Raw genomic sequence first — 25,062 nt, 5'->3', positions numbered from 1 at the left:
CACATTTCAGATGTCTGTGAGTTGTTAACAGCGATTTTTCCCTCTAAACGTCTCACATGGTTTCATTTCAATAAATGTTCTAATGATCCAATATCTCAACAAAAATCAAAGATTAGAGAAAAAGTCGAAAAGCTGAAAACAGATTTGTCTATCAGAACTTATTGTTTTCCTCTTTCCTCTCCCATTAATTATCTCACGACCCCTCAGATTTATCTGGTGTCCCCGTATATAAAACTGTATATGAAGTAGCTCAAACCAGCTCCACCACCAGCAGCTCCAACAGTAACGTGCTGCTACACACTGATGCTTCAGTATTAATCATCTAATGATGTCATTTATACTAATGTATCAGTCAGATGGACCAAACCAGTTCTTTTACTTTCACACTTTAACACTTCATATTTATGTACTTTTCCATATGTAGGAATGTTCATGCAGGACTTTTACTTGTAATGGAGTATTTTTACATTGCTGTGTTGGTACTTTTACTTCACTGAAGGATCTGAATAATTCTTCCACTACTGACTATAGGTTTTTGTTGTTTCTTTCCTTTGCTCCAACTTTCTTTCATCTAGCAAATGGTAAATGCACTGCTCTTATATAGTGCATTTTCTAGTCTTACCAACCACTCAAAGCGCTTTCCACTACATGCCACGTTCAGTAGAATTTGGTCTCTCCGGGGACTCAATCAGACAGTGAATATGCCATAAAACCAAAACAGTAAGCTGAAAGAGGCTAAAAAGCTCCATATCATGATGCATAATTCTCTTTGGGTTCACTATGAGTGTCACCTTTCAAAATACACATACTTCTGTAATGTCATCAATTATTACTACAAAGAATTATTGATCAATCCAGCTTTAAAATGTCTTTTATGTGTCTTTAAAAGTATATCGATAAGGTCAACAAGTGTTGATTTCATTAAATCCACTTGTCAGATTTGTAAATTGTTTCAGTCTTTGAAAAATGTCCATGTTTTTTCATAAAAATGCAGTGAAAAAGTTCAACTATGAGGCAGAAAGAAGATTAGTTGCCCATAAATGTCAAAGATGACTGGCAACTCATTTTGAAAAAGGTTGTTTTTTTTGTGTGATTTTCATGAATTTAAATGTATCCTTAAGATCTACCCATCTGCTCACATCAAATAAAGCAAGGAGACACAATGAACTCAAGCCCAAACAGCACCAAATGAGTAGTCATGATTGGCACTGGTCTTCATAATTTTTACTTTCTTGAGTCGTTTTTGCCAGTGCACCTCACCTCCAGATGGACAACCATTTTTCCTAACATCTTGAAACAAGTGCTTTTTAATCGTGACAATCTTCTGAACCACTTTGTCAGCTTTTTTGAAACTTCCTTCTTATGTGGCTCATCATCTTCTCTCCAATTTCATTTGAATTTGTAGAATATGTTTGTCCTCTTCAGTTGTGCCACAGTTGCGTTTTGCATCTACTTCACTGTCTAAAATCCTGTTTTTCTTAAAGCAGCTCTTCATAAACCTTCTCAGTCTTAAATGTAGTTATTGAATTCACTTTCAAAGTTTACACTGTTTGAGGAGTCATGTTGTGCCTGTTATTAACTCTTCTGTCTGATCCTCTGTAAAGTTTGTGAGCTATTGAGTATTTTAATGCATTATTGATTACAGAATACAAAACAGAGGCAAAAGAGAACAGAAGTCCTGATGTTGTTTTTGTGCCCAATATATCAAAACAACTAATCAATCCAAGTACCTCTAAGAGCTTTTATTTTTGGAAATCTTCTGTGTGTGAATACTCTCTGATGCCTGCGGTTTGTACATGTTTGTTCAGTTTTCACTGTGTGTATCGATGCCTGTGTGTGTTTGTTGGGTTTGTTGCACTGTCAGCATGTTTGACACAATGAGAATGGAATGACCTGTGATGCGTTTAGTGTTTCTGATGTCAGAGCTACAAATAAATCTCTGTTTGTTTTTACCTTTTGGGGTTTTTTTTCCCTCCAGAAGAATCTATTTTGATGTGATGCAGATGGTGACAACTGTGTTTATGGAGAAACATTTTTTCAAAGTTTGTCTCTTGGATCGTTGAAACTCTCCAGAAGAGTCTGATAGCAGTAACAGCGTGGCGTTTCTGTTGGTGAGGTGTTCACAAAGGCTCACTGCATCTCTACGTCAAAGCGAAATACTTATTTTGTTTTTGTTTTTAGCATTCAAGTCTTTAGATTACAGATTTTAAATTGTGCACACACAAGCTATACAGTACCTTGTTCAGAATAATAACCAGTTTGAGCACAAGTTATTAACTTGCATGCACAAGAGGAGAATCTTGTGTGCACTAATTAGTGCACACAAGATTAAACTATATATATTTATATGTATTTGTATATATATATTTATATATAATAATAATATATCTAAAATTAAAAAAATATGTATAATAAAAATATATATAAAATAATGTTGATGTTTTGAGTCAGCTGATAAGAAAGGTGTATATGTAAAGCCACCATAACAAAACCAAGAAATATATCTTTAATAAAAGTAAGTCATTTGTCTGGGGCTCAAGTACTATTCTTCTTAGATAACAAAAACAGATTCATAGTACTGCAACACTTTGAAGAGCCGCTGATTAGCTACAACAGCTGTTTGTCTGGTTTCCATGGCAACAGCTCCAAACTTGACGTTGAAAAAGGCTGTAGCATTGCTGGACCTGTATTTCTAGTGTGGGGAAAAAGTCAATGGATCCATTTTATTTTCAAAATGAAATAAAGTAAAAGTGAAATGTAAATATCTGACCAAAGTACAAATAAAGTAGCATTAGTACTTAAATTTGTTTCTTTACATCAGGGGTTCTTTCTCTCATTTCTCAGACTAGTGCTTTGGTATTTCCTCATGATCTGCCTAAATTCTGACATATTTCTGTTATGAAATATTGCATACACTTGAGCAGTATTTCTTCAATTTTATTAACACCCCCACAAGCCAAATGAAGGACAGCAGAGGATGTACTTTAATGTTAGTTACATTTGTGTGGAGCCAGAAAAGTAGGATAAAATATAAATGAATAAACAGCTTGACAGTGCGACTGATCACTAAAAGCCGCCATTGTCATATCATTTGTTGAATAACTGATTCTAGGATGTACATTTTCAAATTTGTTGTCATTCATGGTTTCCAGTGTTTACCCTCTAGCCTTAGCATGCTAGTACTTAGTACTACCTTTAACACTAGCTAACACTTTAGCTAGTAGTAGCCAAACTGTTGGTATGTTGACATTAATTTGCATGCTAATATTTTACTATACCATACACAAACATTAAACAGCAAATGTTTTATAGAAATATTTATATATGTAATACATGTAAAATATTAGCTTTCTAATAAACAGGAAAGCTACTCAAATACTTTGCCCATGATGGGACACTGTGATGGTCCCTAAAAAAACAATCAATAAAGTCAGTGTACCTTCAGGACAGGAATACCCCGCCGTGGCAGTTACTATCAGACCAATGCCCCGTATTCAGAAAAAACTTTGGTTCAGCTTCTTTTGTCTCTCTTCATGAATTGTCCAGTTTAAGTAAAAATATCAAGTCACATTTGCTCATGACAGTTGTAAAATGTAACAAAAAAAAGAAGATGCCTTTTTTGTCTTGAAAGTGTTATAAACTGGAACTGAACATGTATGTTTGAGGAGTATATTTGTAGTCAGTTGTTTGCATTTTGTCTGGCCGAAGCATTTGTTATAGATGATGATTGATTGACTTTGCAGTAAATTATCCAGGCATTGTGAGATCTGACAGCTGATTAAAGATGACTTAGTACTATAATAACTTTGGAATCTGTTGTTTGTTGTTCACTTCACCACTTCTCTGTTTGTGTTTGGACACAGCTGGTTAATCACAATAGGCTCATTGATTCAAATAGAAAAGGAGTTTGTTTAGGTCTGTCCTGCTCTCTTTTCAGAGTCATTGTAGAAATCCCCCATCTTGTGAGCTTGTGTTTACACTGGTTGTAGGGAAAACCATGGCCACAATACTGATTACATTTGAGTCACAAAATGAGCTGTAAATTTCAATTAAAAACATTTTCCTTTAAGTGAAATTAACACCTAACAGCTCATATGACTTCACCTTCACATTTCCTTAGTATTAAGCAAGAAATCTCTTGACCTTTCTCTTGACCTTTCCTCTAGAACCATCACCAGGCACAAATCTCCCATTATAGCCAAGTGCTGTGATGTTGGCTGGAGCACATGGGTGGTTTTCTTCTTACATATCATATCACAAATTCTTTGTATCCATTGCCTTCAAGGTGTCTGATTGTTCTCCTCTGATTGCGGAGTTCCTCAAGGCTCAATCCTTGGAGCTATTTTATTTTTCCTCTGTATACTTCCTTACAGGCTTGGCTGTTTTTTCTTTCATTGCTATGCAGTTGATGTCCAACTTTAAGTACAATGTGTAAATCCAGGTAAGCTGAAATCTTTCTACTTCAGAAAGCTGTCTTGATTAAATTAGTGCCTTCAATATTCTTCAATATGATTTAGTTTTCCATTTAAAATCCTTGCAAATTCTTGACTTGAGCATGTTAGCAAACTGGCAGTTTTTAGATTAATTGGCAATAAAAAATCAGTTTTTTAAAGTTTTTAAAATCCCATCATAAGACTTAAATTTTACTTATATTTTCTTAATGCGCTTGCCTGCCCCTGATTTGTCGTTAGTTACTTAACACCCCTGTTTGTCTTTGTTTCATATGTTTATGAAACTTTTTTATTATCTCTTTGGTTTGTTACTCCTCATTTGTTTTGTTTATTCCTTCTCTTTTTGAAAATACAGTGTATTATGTCATTTGTAAATATAAATGAAACTATGAATCACTTTGAAATTTAGGTTTTCACAAGTGTAAAAAGAGGAAAGTTTTACTTACATGCCAAATAAACGTAATGGAAATACCATACCATACCATTGTTCAGTTTTAGCTTCTTAATTACAAATATTTTGCCCACCACTGTTCAATACATGCTATATAGTTTTATATTTGTTAGTAATTTTTTTCTACTGTTATAGGCAGTCATTTATTTCCATATGGTACGAAAATCATTCATTTTTCTGTGTTCATTTTTGCCAAAGTTGATTGTAATTGCTTGACAATGCAGTTTTAGTTCCAACTTCAGAAACAAAAAACTTTGGTTTTGAAATTTGAAACGCAGATTGATGTGAATTCCCTTGCAATGAAAAATAATGTAGATTTGATTTTAATACATGTAGAAATAAACTGATGGCAATGGAATCCTGGAACTAAAGAAAGAATACAACAATGGCATCCTTGCAAAATGAGAAATTGTAATGTTATTTGTAGTAAATTTTTGTAGTAAATAAAAAACATGCAATACCACTGGTATGGTCCCTTAATGAGCGCTTTCACGCTCAAAATAATTTAAAATCTCTCTATGAATCAGATTTTCTTGCACAATGCCTAATCTGTGATTTTAGGTGCCGATTTTGTGCGATTCCCCAGATGACTTTAGACAATCATCTGAAAAATTGACAGAAAAAAATAATTTGCCTCTTACTCATGGTATGAAATAGTGGATCTTAGAGTAAAGAAGCCCCTCTATGAGGGGGGGTTTTCATCTATATTTGGAAATGAAAATCCAAAATTAAGGCAAAATAGCAGTTCACTAACAGATGTTTTAAATATTGGTGTTTTTAAAAGGGATTTTTCTCATAAAAGAAACACACACATAATGCCTAGAATTCACAATGGTGAAGAATTTATTTGCATTTTGTACTAAGAAACTTCTCACCAAGAGACAATATGAAAAAAAATAAAATAAAATAAATACCCGAGAACAGTAGAAGCAGTATAATGTGAAGTGTAGTTACAAAAATAAGTCAGTGTATTTCATTTCTTTTTACATATCTGTAGAAACCACCACTTTCTTTTATGAGAAAAGTTTAAAAAAAAAACACCAGTGACACTTTGTAGTAATTATAATCCCAACAACTGAATATGAAACTCTTTCATAGAGAAAACTTGTAATTTATGCTCCTCTTTCCAAAAAAGCAAAATACAAAAAAAAGTGTACTCATAAGAATCCAAAGAGTATCTGAATATTAGTTGTATGTGTTTCTAATAGATAAAAAAGAATCAAACAAAGAACATGCAGAAGACAGGACTGGCCATAATCCAGATCAGAGAATTAAACCAGTGAATGAGCCTCATTTTCTACTGATGATTTGAATGTAATGACCCAGTCCTGTTTGTTTCTGTCTCTGTGCTTATTTTACTTGCGAAAAAAGTTAGAGCACAGAGAACAATAACCAGATGGTACAGAAAACCACATAGCATATAAAGGATGTTTCTAACATTATAAAATGTTTGTTTAGTTTTTTCCCTCATCCACACTTTGAATTGACACGCATCTTGTATCCAAACAGTATTTAGACATTTATTTACTCGTGAGACATAAAATATCTCAGTCAGGGCACTTTTAAACATTTAAAAAATGCACTTTCAGTAAACCTATTGCCGTCCATCATAAATGTCTTTAACGTGCCCTCAGCCTGGATTTTTGTCTGGTTTGACTGAATTTGGATAAAATACATTCAACTCAATAGGCACATTAATGGCAAGTGTGTCATGAGATTTTCTTTTCTTTTTTTGGTTTTCTTTGTCGACACTAAAAATCTTATCCCTTAAATCTTATCTTGTGAACAGATACTATATGTGGGAGGCAGAGTAAGTTACATTAATACAGCAGCGAACCCCCTTAAATACCTGAAACTGCACTCTAAAATCGTACATCACTTCATTTACTAAAATGATTTTTTGCCCGGCAAGCAACTGCAAATACAGAAAATTCAATAATTTTCAAATCATAAAAACAACATAAAAACAGAAAAGTATTCAGTATAAATAATCTCTTAATTGTTTCTGTGTGTGAATCAAAAAAAGCTACAATCACAAAGTACCCCTCTACAGTAATTCCATGTTGTGCATCATTATCCCGTAATAGGTCAGCAACCAGTGTGGGTTATGTTCAAATACTGCAGAAGAATGTGGCGTTAAACTAAACGCTTTCTAATGTGGAAAAACCTTTCTTATAAAAGCTCCATCAAATAAAAACAAACGCTGCGGAGTCAGAGAAGTTTGTTTGGACTTTGGAAGAAAGCAGTGATTTTTTGAGTCGCACTTTCTTCTCTGAATGTTCAAAAACTGAGTCAAAACGAAGTCGCATTCTGAACGTTATCAAACTGGAGTCTGTCACAGTTAAAAGTGTCCCTTCAGAATTGAAGGCTTCGTTGACGTTGGCTAAAAACCTTGAGAGTTTTTAGCCAGTGCTTTAGTCACACAATTCAGCATATATGGAGAATAAAGTTATCAGTAAAAAAATGCGTAATGAATTTATATACAGCATATTTGTGTTTAAATAGAGCTGATCTTTCAAGGAAATTCCTCTGGAAATCAGCCAACTCGACACAACTTATTAATACAGCTATAGTCTCAAGATGCTGTCTCTATTTCAACTATAATTAGTACCAAATGACATGAGTTTGTAGGGAATTTCCTCGGAAATTATTAGGAAATTACAGGAAGAATAAAATAAGATAATTAACATTTCAGCTTTCGGCTAAGAAACATGATGGAAAAAACCCTGGTGGAATTTTGGGTGTGGTCACATGTAGGAGTTTTTGCAGAAAAGTTGAGGACTTGAGCTCATTCTGCTCAGTCTGCAATTAGAGTCTTAGTTTTTTGAGGGTTTTTTTGGGAAACTGGTGGTGGCAGGTTTAAAAAACACACCCTAACCTCACTTTCAGTGTAAAGAAGCAGATGTTGATATAAACACTCGTGCGAGGGTTTAGACTTTGGTGACGTTGTTCATTTGTTGCCGTGGCAGCTGATCGTCGTCTTCGTCATCGATGCTCAGGTCCAGCCTCAGGTTATCCAGAGTCTGGCGAATCGTCAGAGTATCCTTACGCCTGTTAGAGAGACAGAGGGAGGATGTTTGAGTTCTTTTTGCCATGGGAATTACATGCCGGTATGTGACTAAGAGAGAGGGAGATTAGTGTGTACTTTGTCTGCAGGTGTTGGTCAAGCAGCTGCCTCTGTAGCCGGCTGGCCGTCTCCCTCTCCTCCGCCAGCTCTCTCTGGGTATGGCGGTACTGCGCGTCCTTTCTGCTCGCGTCTTCCTCCACCTCGTTCAGCTGACGCTTCAGGGAGCGGATCCTCTGGGTCATCTGGAGGACGACAGAGCTCCGGTTAGTTTGGACGGACCGGCCTGGTAACAGTCGAGGCATGAAAACCTCTCTGCTCATTTCATTTGAGCCGCTATCTAACGAACACTCTCATTTTAACTGTGGGCCCGTATGTCAAAGAAATATGTCTGTGTGAGTTTCACTGCATCATATGTTGCATCAGCACTGCAGTCATCATCATTTACGGCAATTCTCTCTACAAAATACATCAATATATCAGTCTCGCAGGTTTTTGTTACCGCATGCTTAAAACCATTTCAAACATCGAAAAAGACAATGTTAAAAGAACTCTCAGAGTGTCCGGATATAGAATGGCACAAAGGGAATACTACAAAAAGAAAAGTCCCAGGATACACGATAGGAATTTCCAAAAAAGGTAATCTTCTATTAAGAGTATCTAAAAATAGAGCAAACTGTTAATGTCCAAAAACAAGGTTATGTCCTAAAAAGAAAAAAAATGTATCTTAAGGGCAGGGATACAAGTAATGAAGTATAAAGAGCATACAGATATTCAAAGTCTTAAACTGGATGGCATAAATAACTCCATTAAAAGCTTTCCGAAGCGATACATTTCAAAAGAAAAAAAACAAGACAGGAAGACGATATCATCTCATATCTTCAAATGTTCGAAGATGTCATAATACAGGCACAGCCTCCAAACACAGAGCCTGATCCCAAATCTAAGCCTCTGAATTCAGCTCATTCCGGTGATACGCATTTCTTCCTGTGGCGTTACTTTACATTTCTATTTCAGATGTTTGTCACACCAGTCAATGCATTAGTTTTGATGAAAATGACGTTTGTTTGTGACCCAGCATAACTGCTGCCAGGATCACTCTTTTAAAAATCCTGCATATTTTGGATTGTCCGAAAAGTGTGTATCCATCTATGTCAGTGTGAATGTGTGTGTGTGTGTCTCACCAGGTCTTTCTGTTCGGTAGCTATCCTCTGCTCTTCGTCCATCTGATCAGTCAGCTCGTTGATCCTCCTCTCCAGTTTACTGATGGTGTTTGTCAGAACAGCCTTGTTCCTGCACAAAACACACAAACATTAGCCAAAAACTGACTTTAAAAGGAACACAGTGTTCCACTCCAAAATGACTGCTATGGTTAATATCACAGCTAAACCTTTTGCAAACCGTGGTGGTGTGTTTTTGCAAATTTGGGCGTGTTACTTTCCTAACTTTCCTGGTGTAAAAGCAAAGCAGACTAACAGTAGAATTCTGTGACATTTTGGCAGGAAGATAAACCACTAGGAAATTCATCTGCTAGTCATCAACTGTCAAGAAAAGCGATCTATATATGAAATATAGATATAGACAATATGCTATTGTTACCAAATGCTATATTTATGCAATATAGCATTTGGCAAACATGGTAACACATGTGTCTATCAGCATGTGAGTGCAGGGATTTTCCTGATATATCAGAAAGTCAAATGCAGTGGTGTGTGGAGCTTGTGTCCAGTGCTCTGTATTTTTAGCAGGTCTTGATTCCTCATTAACAGGACTCTGTCAAAACCCAGTATATGGCTGGACCTGCCTATTGTCCCCCGGTTTCGGCCCTTTATCCGTTTGCTTCTCTCCTACTCTCTGTGCTCACATACTAAGTAATTTCATACAGCTGAATTCCCAGTAAAGCTGTTTCTGTTGCTGACTGTGGTTACACACAAAAATACATTTTATTAGATTCATTTTTGGTTTTGCTCTTGTCTTTGGATTTGTTGAGTATTAGAGAAGTCCAGATTATTGATTGCTGTATCAACATTAGAACTGTTGGTGGTGTTTTAGCATGTATAAAGAGCCTGTGTATATGAGAGGTTGGCGCTAACGGACACACCACCCTGAACACGCCCGACCTCGGAAGCTAAGCGTGGTCGGGCCTGGTTATTACTTGGTTGGGAGCCTTGGGATACCAGGTGCTGTAAGCGCTTCGTCCCCATCTTTTGTCAGCAGAGGGTGCTGCTGCCTCGTGGTTGGGACAGAACTGTCACTCTACTGTGTTTTGTTTTGCAGTCTGTACTTCATGCTCTGTGTTGCACTTTTGTTTTGTGTCACTTTCGGTGATCACATATTGGGCGCTGGGAAGTTGTCTCTACAGCACAGAGCTACAGGCTTTATCAGACTATGGATACACAGAACGCTCTTGTCAGATGGACCAATTCATTTTTGGTTTTTGTCTTGTGTTTGGCTATGTTGAGTATTAGAGGAATCTAAATCAGTGGTAACCGTATGTAACAGTTTGGAGAACTGTTAGCGGTGTTTTAGCATGTACAAAGTGTGATGGAAATCTTGTGAGGTGATGGCTGAAGTTCCGGAGAGAGGTATTTATTGAAGCACGATGCCTCAAGGAGAAGAGAGATGAGAAGTAAACAAGTTAACAAGTGTAATGCATATTCTGAAGGATTTCTTCCTGGTAAACCGTATTCAACCTCAGACTACACCATTCTCACTACATGCTTACTCTTCACGGAACCAAATCACATCAATATATTTGTGAAGAATCTGTTGGATACCTTATTCTAAACATGAATGTGTTTAGAGGGCCTCAGAAAAAACGCTCTGTGAAAGAATACACTGTCTGATACATGACACTGCTGATGGAGGTGAAATAGTGGTTAGTCTAAAAAGCCATGTGACCGACCTCTCCTCGGTCCTCACAGAGTTCTCCAGCTCTTTGACTCTGCACTCTGCCCGGGAGATGATGTCCTCCTGAACTCTGGAGCTCTGAAGCTCCTCCACCTCCAGACGCAGCCCACGCAACTGCACACACGGAAAGGGTTTTGAAATTAGAGACGAAGTATTACAGGCACTTGGCTCTCTCTCCTTTTGTTCCTCCAGTGTTAATTATTTACATACTTACCTGTACTACTTTTTAAAAAAAAAAGGTCCAACTTAAATGCAGTCTAAAAGAAGAAGTGAAAACACACTTACACATACACACACCCACACCCACACACACACGGTACCTGTCTCTCCATGACAGCCTTCTCAGTTTCCAGCTGGTCGTTCAGATCTTTCTCCTGAATCAGCTTCAGCTGCAGCTGCTCCGTCTGACCAGAAACACAGAAAACGTGTCAGTAACCCACAAAATGTGAATAATTTTAGTGAACTCATCCCCCGCTTCCAGTGTGTTTACCTGCTCGATAGCCCTCTTGTGCTTGGCGGCCCATCTCTGCTCGCTGTCGTGCAGCTCCTCCAGATCGCTCTCCAGGTCGATCAGCTTCTCCTGAAAGAGACAAGTCATCATCCAAACAAACTTTTTTCAGACAGCGTCTGATCTGAGGTCAGTCCTCATGATGACAACTGTTTGTCACTCAGGTTATTTAGAAATGGGACGGATTAAGTATCTTCAGAAATAGTGGCATGATGAATATTTGGGATTATGGAATTAGCACAGTGATTGCTAAACAGGATTTGCATAATTAATGCCCCATTAACCCCAAACTCTGGTGGTTTTCGTGACTGATTAATTTAAGTGGACATCTCTGTTAGAATCGTTAGGTCATGCTTTGTAAACACACTGTGAAGAGTTCACTTTAAGGATGAAACATTCAGGATATGAAAAAAAATATGAGCTCATTTTTAAATTCCGATTCAACAGCTGAAAATAGTCATCTCCACCATCTCCTACAGTGCCCAGCGGTTTATGGAAATGGCGGAGCCTTTTTTGAAAATGGAACTACATATTTGTGAGCTCTTTGTAAAGAGTTACATCAGGAGTAAGACCCACTGGGCTGAGTGCCAGGGCCTGTGGCAAAGTTTACTGATCAGTACCTGAGCCTGTTTGAGCTGTTTGGCCACGTCATCTCTGGCCTGGTTTGTGCTCTGCAGCTCCATGTGGAGGTCGTCCAACGTCCGCTCCGCCTGCTTACACTGCAGCTGTATCCTCTCTCTCAGCTGGATCTCCTCCTCGAGTGTCCGCTCCTTATCAATCAGCTTACCAGAAACCTGCACGCACAAATGTAAAAGAATCCACCCTGAGGCTGCTTTCATAGCAAAGGTGTTCTCAGTTTTTTTTTTTTTTTTAAATGAGGAGCTTTATATCTTTTAGTTTGTTTCATACAACAACATAAAACCAGGGGACACCATATAGATGCCAGAAAATGCGATGTGCATGTAAATAGTTTGACATGCTTAAATGTGTTATGTGACAGTTGTTTGCGACGTCTCAAGGTACAGCTGAGGCTGATGGGAATACAGTCTGTCATAAACCAGTGTGTCGGACGGGTGGAATACCTCTCCCTGCAGTCTGGCGACGAGGGACTGCAGTCTCTGCAGCTCCTGCTCCTTCTCCAGCAGGGACTCCTCCAACTCCTCCACCCTCAGCTGGGCGTCCTCGCGCAGCTTCTGCTGCAGGTGCAGCTCTGCTGCAGCCTGCGTGGACGCCTGCAGGGCCTCGCCCAGCTGGAAACACACAGGATGCTGCACATTTGTCTGTACGCGCGGACACATTCTTACCCATTTTTATCTGAGCAGTGCTAAATATGCATCCAGTGAACATCCGAGGTGAAGTTTGCAATAATAAATGAATATTTACGGGTTTACATGGATTTAGTCAGATTTTCCAGTTGTCAATATTCTAAGCTTTTCTTTCAAGACAATTACAATTGCTCATCAATTCAACACAACTAACTAAACTCAAATACCTTTGTGTCTGTTTTCTCTATAATTAATACCAAATTGCATTGTTCTTTTACAGCTGATTTCAAAGGAAAATTATTAAGGAAACACAGGACCTATATAGTGAAGGGAGATAGTTTTATTAAATAATGGTTTTCCTCTTAGAGTTGAAAAGAAACTGCCTCTGTACCTCTGTCTCCAGTCTTTGGATGGTGCTATTGAGTTCAGACGTCCTCTTGTGTTTGGTGTCTTTGTCGACCTCCAGCTCCTCCAGTTGTCTCTCTGCTAGCCACAACTTCTCAGACAGAGTCTTAGCGTGCTGCGTCTGCTTCTCCAGGTTCTCCTGAACGCAAAAACACACACAAACACACACACACACACACACACACACACACACACACACACACACACACACACACACACACACACACACACACACACCACAGTTCAGAACTCTGCTTCCTAAGACAACATGTGCTGACGGAGATTCCTATAAACACCTGAATGCACCAACAAAGAAACATGTTTAAAATAGTCAATGCTCTAAGCTGCATTCCCACCCTGACTAATAAAACATAAAACCAGGCATGACATCAACTGTGATGAATGAGTATTTTCGATTAATTATGGATTGTCAGTGAGTTTTACATCTGTGCTTGTAGATTTTCATAGACATTAAATGACCCCATTGGCTGCTTGGAAGAAAAGGAACCAATTTAAAAACTGAGGAATTTAAATGATGGCAGTTCATGGGCTAATACACCCAAATTCTAGAAAAAGGTGTCCGCACACTGAGTTGATGCTCCCAAAAGGATGTATTATATATAAAAACAAAACAAAAACATAATTTCCAGTGTCGTAGTTAATTCCTACAGGATGAAACAAAGCAGTTTAACTGTACACCTTTCAGAATTTCTTCCTTTGTGCACTGGTATAAAACTGCAGTTTGGCAGAAAAAATTATACTTTTCTTTATGTTTTTTTTGGTTTGTTTTTTATGAACAAAAGGAGAAAAACAACTGTTTCTGCATATGTTTCAGAAGCACCAGTGAGCACATGCTTGTTTACTATCTAACTTTTTCACAGGTAAAACAGATTGCAGTCCAGGGTTCAGCTACTGTGCCGAGTTGTCACTCAGAGCCTTAAAGGTATGAATCTAGTTTTCAGAATCAATGCATGGAATTCATCCAGTCTGCTTTCTGATTTTCGTTAGCGCAGTGTGAAAATGTCTACCTCAGCGTCCTGGATCTTGTTTTTGAGGGACTGCTGGAGGAAGTTGAAGGCGTACTCCTGAGTGTTGGCCTCCAACATCATGTCCCGGGCCTCCTTCACCTCAATCTGCGCAAGACAAGACCAGAGTCATCATGCAGATGTATAGCTACAGTATCATTCTATCTATCGATCCATCCATCCATCCCTTCATACCTCCATATCTCTGTATCTCTCTCCAATGCACTGGTTCTCTTTCTCCATCTCTATCATCTGCTCTCTCATCCTCTTCAGCTCGTTGGTCAACTGAGTGTTGGTCCTTAGCAGGTCCTCGTTGTTCACCAGAAGACCGCGCATCTCAAACCTTCCCAGAGAGACAGCAGTCAGAATGCAGCGTGTCAAACTTTAGGTTTACACAGATGACAGCGAGTAAGGCCAAGGTATGAGAGGAGTTCAAGAGTTCCTTGACAGCCGCTGAGAGTCCTGTTTCTGCTGACCTGCAGTGGCGGAAGAGCTCACTCTGCTGCATTGAAGTAGGAGTGTACTGAGGGGGTGGTCAGCACGCTGTGACATCCCTGGCGGGTTTGGTTGCAGGTACAGAAAGCCTTCAAATTTTCACTTTACCATCCTCCTCCCGCCAGTGACGCCACAGACTGCTGACCTCACCCCGAGTGCACCAAAACAAGATTCTCAGCTTGTGTCAAGTTACTGTTTAAAGACAGTTTCATAAGAAAAAGACACATCAGATCAAGGGGGGTGGACATCAGGAGAGATAGCAATAGAAAGAAAGAAAGAAAGAAAGAAAGAAAGACCTGATCTGGTTCCTCTCCTTCTCCATTTCCACACTCTCTGCCTCCAGGAACTGGTTACGCTGGAGAGAACACACACACCATCAAAAAATAGTGGGTTTTTTTTCTGGAATGCCAACAGCTGTGACGACATGGCTTGTCAAAGCAGACATTCTTGCTCATGACCATTGCTACTGTGTGTCGGCTGAAATGTAGATTCAAATCTGGTCATGTTACCTGGCATCCATCTGACATCTGTGGATTTTTGCTCATGGTAACAAACCACATTCTTACAGCAGAACATCAACCCAATAAAGCCTACCCTCTGACAGGAATCCAGCTGTTTGGTCAGTTCTTCTATGTAGTCTTTTTTATTGGGCGCCCCTAGAGTGGTGGAGCGCATGCTGTAGTGGGTGGGTATCACCTGTAGCAGCAAATAAATACATATATATATATATTATAACAAGAAAACACATTTTATAGTGTGGAAGTGATGGTAGAGTGTGTGGTATCGGTGTATGCGTCAGTAAACATACAGGGTTGTTGAACTCGGCCCTCCTCTTCACCAGAGTTTCGTAGGTGGAGAGTCGGAGGCGGGGGGATGTAAGGGTGGGTGTGGGTATGCCCACTGGACTGGTGCTGCGACTGTTGAAGCCGTACAGGTTCATCTCCGAGGTGGCAGGGGACAGTCCACCCTGAACCTGGAGATGAGGAGCGGGGCACAGATGAGGGTCAGTGACCTGCTCTATGATTTTCTGTAGTCGGCCTCGGAATACTGTGATCTTCCCTGGAAAGCATCAGTCTTGCGATTGCAAATTCAAGCTGTTTTCTTATTCAATATCACAAAACATTGGTTTCAGTTAAAAAATGAAGTACTTGAAAGGTTTTATTTATAAATTAAATTTTGGCTGACTGGCTTGTATCAATTTACTATGTTTATGTGACATTAAGTGTGTTTCTAAAACTAAAAATTGAAGAACTAAAACAAACAAAATAATCGATACAAGATATGGTAAATAGCAGTGGGAGAAGAAGTACTCAGATCCTTTGTGTGAGTAAAAGTAGCAATACAACAAAGTTGTAATTAGAAAAATGTACTTATATTGTTACTGTTACATTACTGTTACTAACTATATTTTTACTACTGTAGCTGCTCGAGGTGGGGCTAGTTTTAAGAACTTTATATACAGCTAGTTAGTTTAGTCCAGTGGTTCCCAACACAGGTGTCAGGCTCCTCTAAAGGGTCATTAGATACAGTAAATCTGGGGGGGTTATGAGAAGATTTATCGGAGAGGAAAGATTAAGTTCTGATAAAGAAATCTATTCTCATTTTTTGGTCTTTTCTGTAATCTTTGTTATTTTGTGAAATATTGGACAATTTGCCCTTTGGGATTCAAACGCTTATTTGAATTAAAACATCTACTGGGAAATGTCTCATTGTTGGAACTGCGAGCAACTCATAGACATTAAACACTTGTGACAAGGAGCTCCAACTAGACACCGATTTTTTTTGTAAGGGGTCACAAAGCCAAATATGTTTCAACCACTGCCTTAATTTTAATAATATTTTGTATTTTATCGTGTTTTTTAAAAATGTAAAATCTTTATTTGAAAAGTAAGTTGTAACTACAGCTGTAAAATAAATGTATTAGAGTAAAAAGTACAATATTTGCCACATAAATGTGGTGTACTAGAGGTACAAAGTAGCATAGAATGAAAATATACAAGTGAAGTACAGGTACCTCAGAAATGTATTTGAGCACAGTACTTGTGTAAGTGTACTTTTGCCCACTGGTGTAAAAAACAGTTGCAAACCTTGAACTCTGACACTCGATACATGGTGTTGTAATCCATGGCAGTGGCTGTGGTGTATGGACTGTTGAAGACTCGGGGAGGGCTGTCAACAACACCAAACTGTAAACAACCAAAAAAAACCACATGACTGATCCTATAGCTCCAATCAATTAAGGAAAGGAGAGAGAGACAGGAAAAACAGAGAGGGAAAGGACGGAAGCCTGACAACAAAAATTCAAAAGTACAGATGTAGCCGTGATTGTTAGTTTGCATTAATAAGTTGGGTTCTCACTTCAGTGTATAACACAAAAAAAACAGAAACGGCTGCGCAAAAAAAAAAACTGTAACTAAACTAATATAGTAGTGAACGTCAACAAACAACCCTGTTAACGGAATAGATTTAAAGTGTTGTTTTTTTTTTCTCTCTCTCTAAATCTTCACATAGAATTTAAATTTAAAATGGATTAATCAAAAACATCTAAATACGGGATAAAAACTAACGTTAACCTTGTCAGTGACACAATCGTCACAGAGAAAATGATACTTCACTAGTCACAGATAAAAAAATAAAACTAACAAGATATTTGTTACTTTAACAGGATGATTATATTATTAATATTATTAGCTGTTAATTACAAATGATTTCATGTTGTAAATTACTGTCGAGGGAGTCAGTTTATTTATTTGTACCAGATGCACATATGACATAAATAAATAGGTGAACAACATCATATTGCAATTTTGCATGCAAGGTGCCTATAAAGCAGCTGATTCGATTTGATTTGAAGTGCGATAAAAGGCTTCTGTCACTGTATAATTCAGAGTTTCTCAACCATGATATAATTGAAGAAATCTGCCATTGTGTGGGGTCTTGCAAATTATAAGATCTAAAAATAAGGTAAAAGTACAGAAGAAGTTGAGGAACTCTGGTATAATTGAATCTTGTGGTAACAGTAACAAGGTAACAAGGACGGCCAATGAAAAACCTTAAATCTGGGTTTTGTCCAAGAGGTGGTGCGGTTCAATAACTGGAAAGGAAAAACTTTATTATATTAATGCTACATATGTCATTTATGACTTTAACATGATTATGACATTATAAATTACATAGATTTGTATGTGCACAAGATATTGCAGAGTGAGTCAGTTTAGTTACTTGCAGATGCACTAATACAGGATGGATTTCTGTTTTTGTCATTTACTGTACTACAGTATGTTAACTATGTCAATCTGCAATGCGTTGGGATGAGTCCCATTTTTAAAAAAATGGTGGAATTTAATTATATTTAATTAAATATAATTAGATTCAGGATAAAACAGTTCTTAAATTAACACGAAACCTTCACAACATTAACTGTTGAAGGTCTTGAGAATTTTGGCTCAAACTCAAGTATAAACAAAGTTTGTAATAAAACTCAGCACACTGCAAAAAAAATCTGCACTTCACCAAATGAGTTTTTTTTCAAAATAACACTGACATTGAGATCATTTCAGGAGACTTTTAGATTTCAATAATAATAATAAGATGGTTATTTTTGCAGTACACAGGTAACAGAACCTTAAAAAATTGTTTTGTCCAGAAGATGGCACTGTTTAATAACTGGTTCTGTGTCTCTGGATTTACAGTTATCAAGCAGTAAAACAGCTTCGGATTTTCATAAAAACTCTCTTATCTCTAATCTCCCTGATCTGACCCACACAAACACACGTACATAGAGTCCATGGTCTGCCTCACCCACCCTGTCAGACATAGTGTCCCCGTCCCGTGAGGCTAAGGACTCCAGGGACCCTCGGTAGTGGTTTAGCCCCGGCCGGGTGGTCTCCCATCGGGACAGCCGGGCGCCGTTTTCCCCGACTGACCCACTGCCTCCTGGACCATCTGCATCCTTGCCACTCAACCCATTGGTCCTCAGCTCGTTGTTGAGGAACAGCTGATATTTTGGGTTCTGGCTGGTGGGCGTGATTCTGGGCGTGGAGGGCTCCTCCTCTGACGGGCTGTCTGGCTGCTTGCTCGAATCCAATTCAGACTCCTGGAGAAGAGGGGCAGAAGGTGAAGAAGGGGGGATGAAATAAACCTGAACCAAAGATGAAAATACATCCGCTGGGGGGGGGGGGAGTGAAATCACTCAGCATATATGCACAAGAATGCCCTCATAAACCCTAAACTAAAACCTCTACTGAAAGAGCAGGGAAAGTGGGAATAAACGCACTGATTTATCTTTTAAGAACATGTATGGAAATAAATGAAAATCAAGTTGCCCTGCTGTACTAGCTGTATGCAATTTATTCCCAAATATTTCCAGCTATAGCGCCTTCACCAAGGTGCTAACTCGGGTTTCTTTAAACCTACATTAGATGTCTTCTCTGGCCACTAGGGGGCAGAAGAACTCCACGAAACCTGGATAAAACAGTGCTGACGTACTATCCACTTATCCAGTAAGGTGTTATGGCTAAGTATTAGCAAACAGCTGCCTAATTCTGCATCCTGCAGACCTAGAGCAACACGATCATCCCATTGGAATAAATGTGCTGTAAAGCAAAACCATGAGCGAAAGGAGACTACAATACTCCATAGAGCGGCAGCGTTGCTGATAAGTCTCCATAGACTCTCCACTAGAGGATAAATGACCCCTTTCACATTTCAAAGAATCAGCTGATTCCTTATTATTTAAAATGATAGATTACTGTCAAAATTATAGCAATTTTACTGTGTTTAATATTGATTGGTGGACGTAAGCTGGGTAATAATTAATTTATAGATAAAATGACTGATTTTTTTTTAACTGTTGTTGAACAAGTAAAATATTAACCTTCATAAAGGCAAAGTTAAAAACATTTGGGAATAAACAGAGCATATGGGAGAAGGGCTGTTCTTTTTTCTTTTTTATGGCAGAGTGTGGACTCCAATCACTCGGCTTATTACATCAGTCAGACACAAGTCATGAATCTAATGATAAAATACAAAAACACTTTACTTTGACACCAATGACTTGTGACTTCACTTGGACTTGAGTCTTTTGACTTGCAATGACTTGATATCCTCCCTGTGCCCAAAGATTAAAAGGTATGTTATAGGTTTGCAGCAAATCAACTTCTCAACTTCTTCAACTTTTCCGGACAAACAAATATACTTAGAATCATTCCATCAGCAGCCAATCATGTCGTAAGAGCAGGAGGTAAAGGTTGTGTTTGGCAATACAGATGATTGTTTAGGATTTTGGACCATACTTGGAACTTGTTGACTTGCGGATTGACTCAGGACTGCATAGCCAATAGCCATGTGTCGCAATCACTTCATGCAGTAAAAATCATAGGGAGAAGGTTGTTATCAGTGTAGTCCAAAGACAAAAATTGCAACATTTGAAGCTCATTTATAGAGAAAGAATCAAAGATAAGAGTGAGATGTAGATCTGTGAAGCCATTTTGATTAGTACGATTAAAGAGGAAGTGTTTTAGTCTTGCTGTGGCTTTATGTGTTTGAGTCATCATGCGTTTTGAGAGCGGTGCTTTAATCATGCAAAGATTTGCATTTAACCTGCCATGCTGTTGTGCCGTCTTCATGGAAGGAGGATGAAAGATTTTTCGTTTCATGCAAAGACATCCAAACAGTCGTTCATGAGCTTTCTTTTTTGTTTTTTCTTACCGATCCCATTCCAGAGTCAGCCAATGAGTCTCTACCAGAGTCTGTGGTTCGCGTTTTGCTCGTTGGTTGTGAATCAGCGTTCCCAGCACTGCCTCCTACTGGACAATCAATTCTCACAGCAATCTGACTGGTTTTGGTGCCTCTCTGAGCTGACCGAGCCTCGTTCTGACCGGTTTCTCTGAGTGGAGGAGTAATAGTGATGCTGGGAACTGGACTCTCATCTGGTACAACACTGCCTGGTGTGGACGGACTAGATTTGGATTTAGGAGACTCAAGAGCCTCTGCCGAGGCAGACTTCAGGGCTTGCCCTACTCCAAAACCAGGACTTTGAGGGGAACTGGAGGGAGAGATTTGATCTGGACCAGAAAACTTATTAATCAGGTCTTTGATGCTTCCAGCTCTTTGCAGGTTTGTCCTATTGGACAGGCCTGCAGACGGTCTCTTATGACTGGCTCTCCAGGCCTGCTCTGCCTCTTTTTCGTTGGTGGTCTGGTGAGGACTACATGGTGATTGGAAGGAAGAGGACTCAGGCGCGTGCTGAAAGAGGTGAACACAATAACAGATCCCCAAAAAACTGTTAAGCAAGAGTCTGAGTAACAGATGTACCAGACTGTACCAGGTAATATGACTGACATTATAAATTCACCACAGTTTAGACCATGGTAGCTATTGCTTTGATAGTTCTGTGTCTATTACACCACTGTGTTGCCAATCACAGAGCAGCACTGCTCAATGGCAATGTTGGATTTTTGATTTTCGCATCCATGTGATGAAACTTCTGGACTTGTCTGGTAGTTAATCCACTGCCTCAGTGGTGTCAGTCATAACCTTTGGTATATTTAGCTAACATTAGTAACTGTTAGCTACCGGTCATACCAGACCAAGTAAGGCCGTAGTGGCAAGAGGAAGATTGTGTTACTTCTTGTACAAAGACGTTATGTACTCTTTTTTAAAACCTGTTAGACCCAAAGTCATGATTCCATCACTTTAATTTGAATTTTTAATTAATCCTTGAAAGCAGCGTGGTAATAGTTAAAATCTAGTCTCTAACTCTGGGACCTTTGTGTGCAGTGTGTAGATGGTGTTGACTGCTGAAATGCATACATAATGACATGAAGCCCAGTGTGTGTGTTTGTGTGTATGCGTGTTCCCATCCTGACATAAATCCCCCTTGAGAAACTGCAACATCTGCTCGCTAATCTGAAAAAAATCACCACCCTCCCCTGAAACTCAGCATCCCGCTTTCTCACACACAAATAAAAAGGCAGATACAACAGATAGACAAAGAGAGAGATAGACAGAGAGACTCCAGAATTAAAAAACTCAACTCAAACACTCAACTAAAACAATAAAAAAAAGAGAAAAACAACAGACCAAGGCAGAATTTTCCTTTTTTCCTTTTTTTTTCTTTTGCCAAAAAGCCACTTGAATAAATCCACCTTTAATTAACAATCCTAACGAGAAGGCCGATGCCATTTAGAGAAATGAAGTGGCGAGCATCCAGAGGTTTAACTTTCGGCTCTTGAGGGTCCAAAGCACTGAGTGGCCTTAATCCAGGGACTCGCCTGGCTGGCTTCCCCAGGGACACTGAGCCAAGGCTGGGGTGGGAGAGGTGCCGGGGCCTGGGAGGGCTGCGAGGGAGGGTGTCGTCTGGGGTTTAGGATCACTGCTAATCACCACGGTATTAAAATGTTTACAGGCCGTGGTGGGATTAGCTCTTAGCTGATGATTTTTAATGTTATTATTTTTGCCCTATGAGCTGAGCGTGCTCAGTTTGGATTGTCTGAGCCTTGTGGAGTGAGGAGATGAGGGCACAGTGGTTGGTGATGAAATGCACGTCTTTTTGTATTTCTGTCCTTAGGCACAGTACATTTATTGTGATGAGTTTCTCAGTATTCAGGTCAAGATCCCACATGGGGCCACTTGAGAAGTAGACTCGGTCACAGTGACTGATAAATGAATACTAGTTAAAATATTATGTAATGTAGCCAAGTGTTTGCTTATTGTGAGAACTGTTGGGTTTCGCTTTATAATATTGTTAGGTCTTGACCTGACTCTGTAAAGTGGCTTGAGATAATGTATGTTACGATCTGGTGATGTATGGATAAAATTGAATATTTTGAATAAATTATTAAATATGTTTGAAATTAATCATTTCAAAACTAATTTGATGCAGTGGTTAACACTCTTTAAATCCAAACTGATTATTGCAATCTTGGAATCTGGGAATTTGGGCAAAGATTACATTTTGCCATTTTACACCTGGAGTGAGAATTTTTCAGACTTTCTGAGGAACGTTTATTCCATTTAAGACAGTGGTAAAATCTGTTTTTATACCCTGAAGACAATATATTATATATATGTATATATTATATTCTGAAATAAATGCTTGAGCAAAGGGTCAAAGTGTACGGTATTCTCTATGCTATGATGATTTACGCATGAATGCCTCACTACGGCCTCAACAGTTACTCAGGAGGTGAGTCAATAGATATCTAAAAAGTGAACATTAAAATTTTGATGGATTGTATTAATTGCAGGGCTATTTTACAGGCTTGTATGACACCATACAGTTGTTTCTATTTTTCCGGTAAACAATTACACAATTCAAACACAAATTTTCACATTATTCTGAAACCAGTTTTTTTCAGCAATTCCTTACACATGGAGGGCTAGGAATTAGCCATCAAGTCCTCCAATGTGAAGGTACAGTACAATCAGTCAGGGTCAGTACAATCCACCCATAGGAGTAATTGCTTATCTGGCGTCCCATTGATAGAAAGAAGACCCAGCAGTGGTACTTTCTTAAGTTTAGGCAAGTACAGCTACTCTATTAATGTACAAGAAAAATCAATCTTCATGGTTAAAAAGAAATACAGGAGATGTCAAAGTCAGAGACTTTGTTCACACATCCATCAACCCTCAACTTTTTGAGCTATTCATTTTTCTGAAAAGCATCTGTTCATTTCATTTGTTCCCCAAAACCTTTCAAAACCTGCACGAGAAATGTGAATGTGGGAGAAAGAAACATTTCTCAGTATTTAGGAGACACAAATGATACGAATGTTCGACACACGCAGGCAGCGGGAAACCAGGTCCATATTCCCCAAAGGCCTGGACCCACACATACACACACCCAAACACACATTGGTCCGCCATTCCCTGTGGCCTCACTACAGTGCAGACATATGGCATAGAGCTGCACACCATCTGACCCAGATATGTGACAGCAATGCACCCTGGGAAATACAGTGAATGCCTCGCTGATGTTTGGTGCAGAAGTGCTCAGAGTTTGTCTCCAGAATAAAAGTTGAGTGGAGGTAGTGAACACTGTGACTGTCTGAGCCCAACTCAGGATGTTTTCTGTTTTTTACCCAACATGATGACATGCTGCTCTGATTTACTGTCGAAAAGCAAAAACCCAATGTTGATCTGAGTATGAAAGATCCTGATTCCAGGCTGAAGACTTTCGGAATTTTCTGAACACTTATTCTGCTCAACTTTCATTAGAAAACACTTTATGTTCTCTGTACATAACTGGCACAGGGGACCATCATAAAGTTGACATAAAGTTGGGGGACTGTGAGAGACTGAAGAAAAGGAATGACTGAAATCAAAGCAACTTTTAGTCTGTAGTGTGGTTCAACCCCCCCAAAACCCTAGATCCTACATTTCCCATAGTGCAACTTAATAGCATAGTTTTGTTAGACCCTTTGAAATCCAAACCTCCAGTTTGTAACGCAGCCTTTTTGTTAAATTATGTAGTCTCTAGGCCCAAGCTAAGCATGTCCTTAGACTTGACGAAGCTCCTTGAGCCACAAAAGACATTGTACAGCAGTTTTTACAGGTTGGATTGTACCACCTTGACGAGTAAATCAATCTTGATGAGTAAAAATCAGGAGAGTGCTCCTTTACAGTAACTGTGCACCATCCTGGCTTCATCTCCTGGCTGTTATACTGAGAAAAAAGCTAAAATCGTGCGGAAGGTGTAGGAAATGTTTGCGTGAGTTTACATGGATATCTTTGATAGGCAGGCTGGTTTACTCAGAGATCACACAGAGAATCTGCAATGGCCACCTGCCCACTAAACAGCAGGGAATAGAATAAGAACTTTTTTCAGTCTGCCACAATAAATTTGATCAACTGTCATGACCAAACCTGCCTCATCCATTCTTATCTACATGAATTCCAAACATTTCATTATTCCAGTGTTTGTGGCCACCTGACAGCCTTGAGGATGATGGCAGATACGACGTTTTGGTCAATTTTGGCACAGTAAACATCTCACAGTGACAACACCAACTCAGTCAAATGGGAATGATACAGTCTAAGTTCCTCATGGTTGTTTTTTCCAACTCCTTTGAATTGTTTTCTATGTTCCTATTTGTTTCCTTGTTTTTTGTGGTTGTTTCAAAGTGTTTGTTGTTTTTTAGCTTCTTGAAATTGTTTTTCTAGTTTCTTTGTACTGTGTCTAAGCTTTTTGTGGTTGTTTTTTTAGTTTTATGGTTGTTTTCAAGCTTGCTTGTTTTACTACTTTTTCATAGTAATTTTTCTAGTTCCTTTGAACGTTTTTTTTTTTTTTAATTTTCCTCAGATTGTGTTCTAGCTTCTTCTCTTTGTTTTCTTCTTTGTTTCCTTCTTTTTCTTCTGCCTGTTCTTTAGGTTCTGTAAATTGTTTGAATGCTGTTGACACTTTCCCTGGGTTGTTTTCTAGCTCCTCCTTTGAGTGTTATCTAGCTTTTTTAGGCTTTCTACAGGATGTTCTTTTGTTTCTTCTTT

General features: G+C 38.8%; 1 protein-coding gene across 1 annotated transcript in view; it reads right to left on the bottom strand.

Annotated features, from left to right (window-relative positions):
• Positions 1-5,736: 5,736 nt before the first annotated feature.
• The window catches only part of LOC120806664, a 60,645-nt gene continuing 41,319 nt past the window's right edge, over positions 5,737-25,062 (bottom strand). Inside the window, exons 8-25 of the mRNA XM_040158031.1 lie at positions 20,284-20,820; positions 19,616-19,684; positions 18,380-18,670; positions 16,662-16,760; positions 15,383-15,547; positions 15,169-15,270; positions 14,871-14,929; positions 14,275-14,422; positions 14,083-14,187; positions 13,041-13,193; positions 12,467-12,634; positions 12,005-12,178; positions 11,367-11,456; positions 11,197-11,280; positions 10,872-10,990; positions 9,151-9,259; positions 8,048-8,211; positions 5,737-7,953 (exon numbers count right to left, since the gene is read on the bottom strand). Of these exons, the coding sequence (XP_040013965.1) occupies positions 7,833-7,953; positions 8,048-8,211; positions 9,151-9,259; positions 10,872-10,990; positions 11,197-11,280; positions 11,367-11,456; positions 12,005-12,178; positions 12,467-12,634; positions 13,041-13,193; positions 14,083-14,187; positions 14,275-14,422; positions 14,871-14,929; positions 15,169-15,270; positions 15,383-15,547; positions 16,662-16,760; positions 18,380-18,670; positions 19,616-19,684; positions 20,284-20,820 (2,757 nt within the window). The 3' untranslated portion in view covers positions 5,737-7,832. The remainder of the gene's footprint in view (positions 7,954-8,047; positions 8,212-9,150; positions 9,260-10,871; positions 10,991-11,196; positions 11,281-11,366; positions 11,457-12,004; positions 12,179-12,466; positions 12,635-13,040; positions 13,194-14,082; positions 14,188-14,274; positions 14,423-14,870; positions 14,930-15,168; positions 15,271-15,382; positions 15,548-16,661; positions 16,761-18,379; positions 18,671-19,615; positions 19,685-20,283; positions 20,821-25,062) is intronic.

This window comes from Xiphias gladius, chromosome 20 (assembly GCF_016859285.1).
Source record: "Xiphias gladius isolate SHS-SW01 ecotype Sanya breed wild chromosome 20, ASM1685928v1, whole genome shotgun sequence".
Classification (NCBI taxonomy): Eukaryota; Metazoa; Chordata; class Actinopteri; order Istiophoriformes; family Xiphiidae; genus Xiphias; species Xiphias gladius.
Note: the sequence above shows the minus strand (reverse complement) of the source record. Positions and strands in the feature narration are given on the sequence as shown.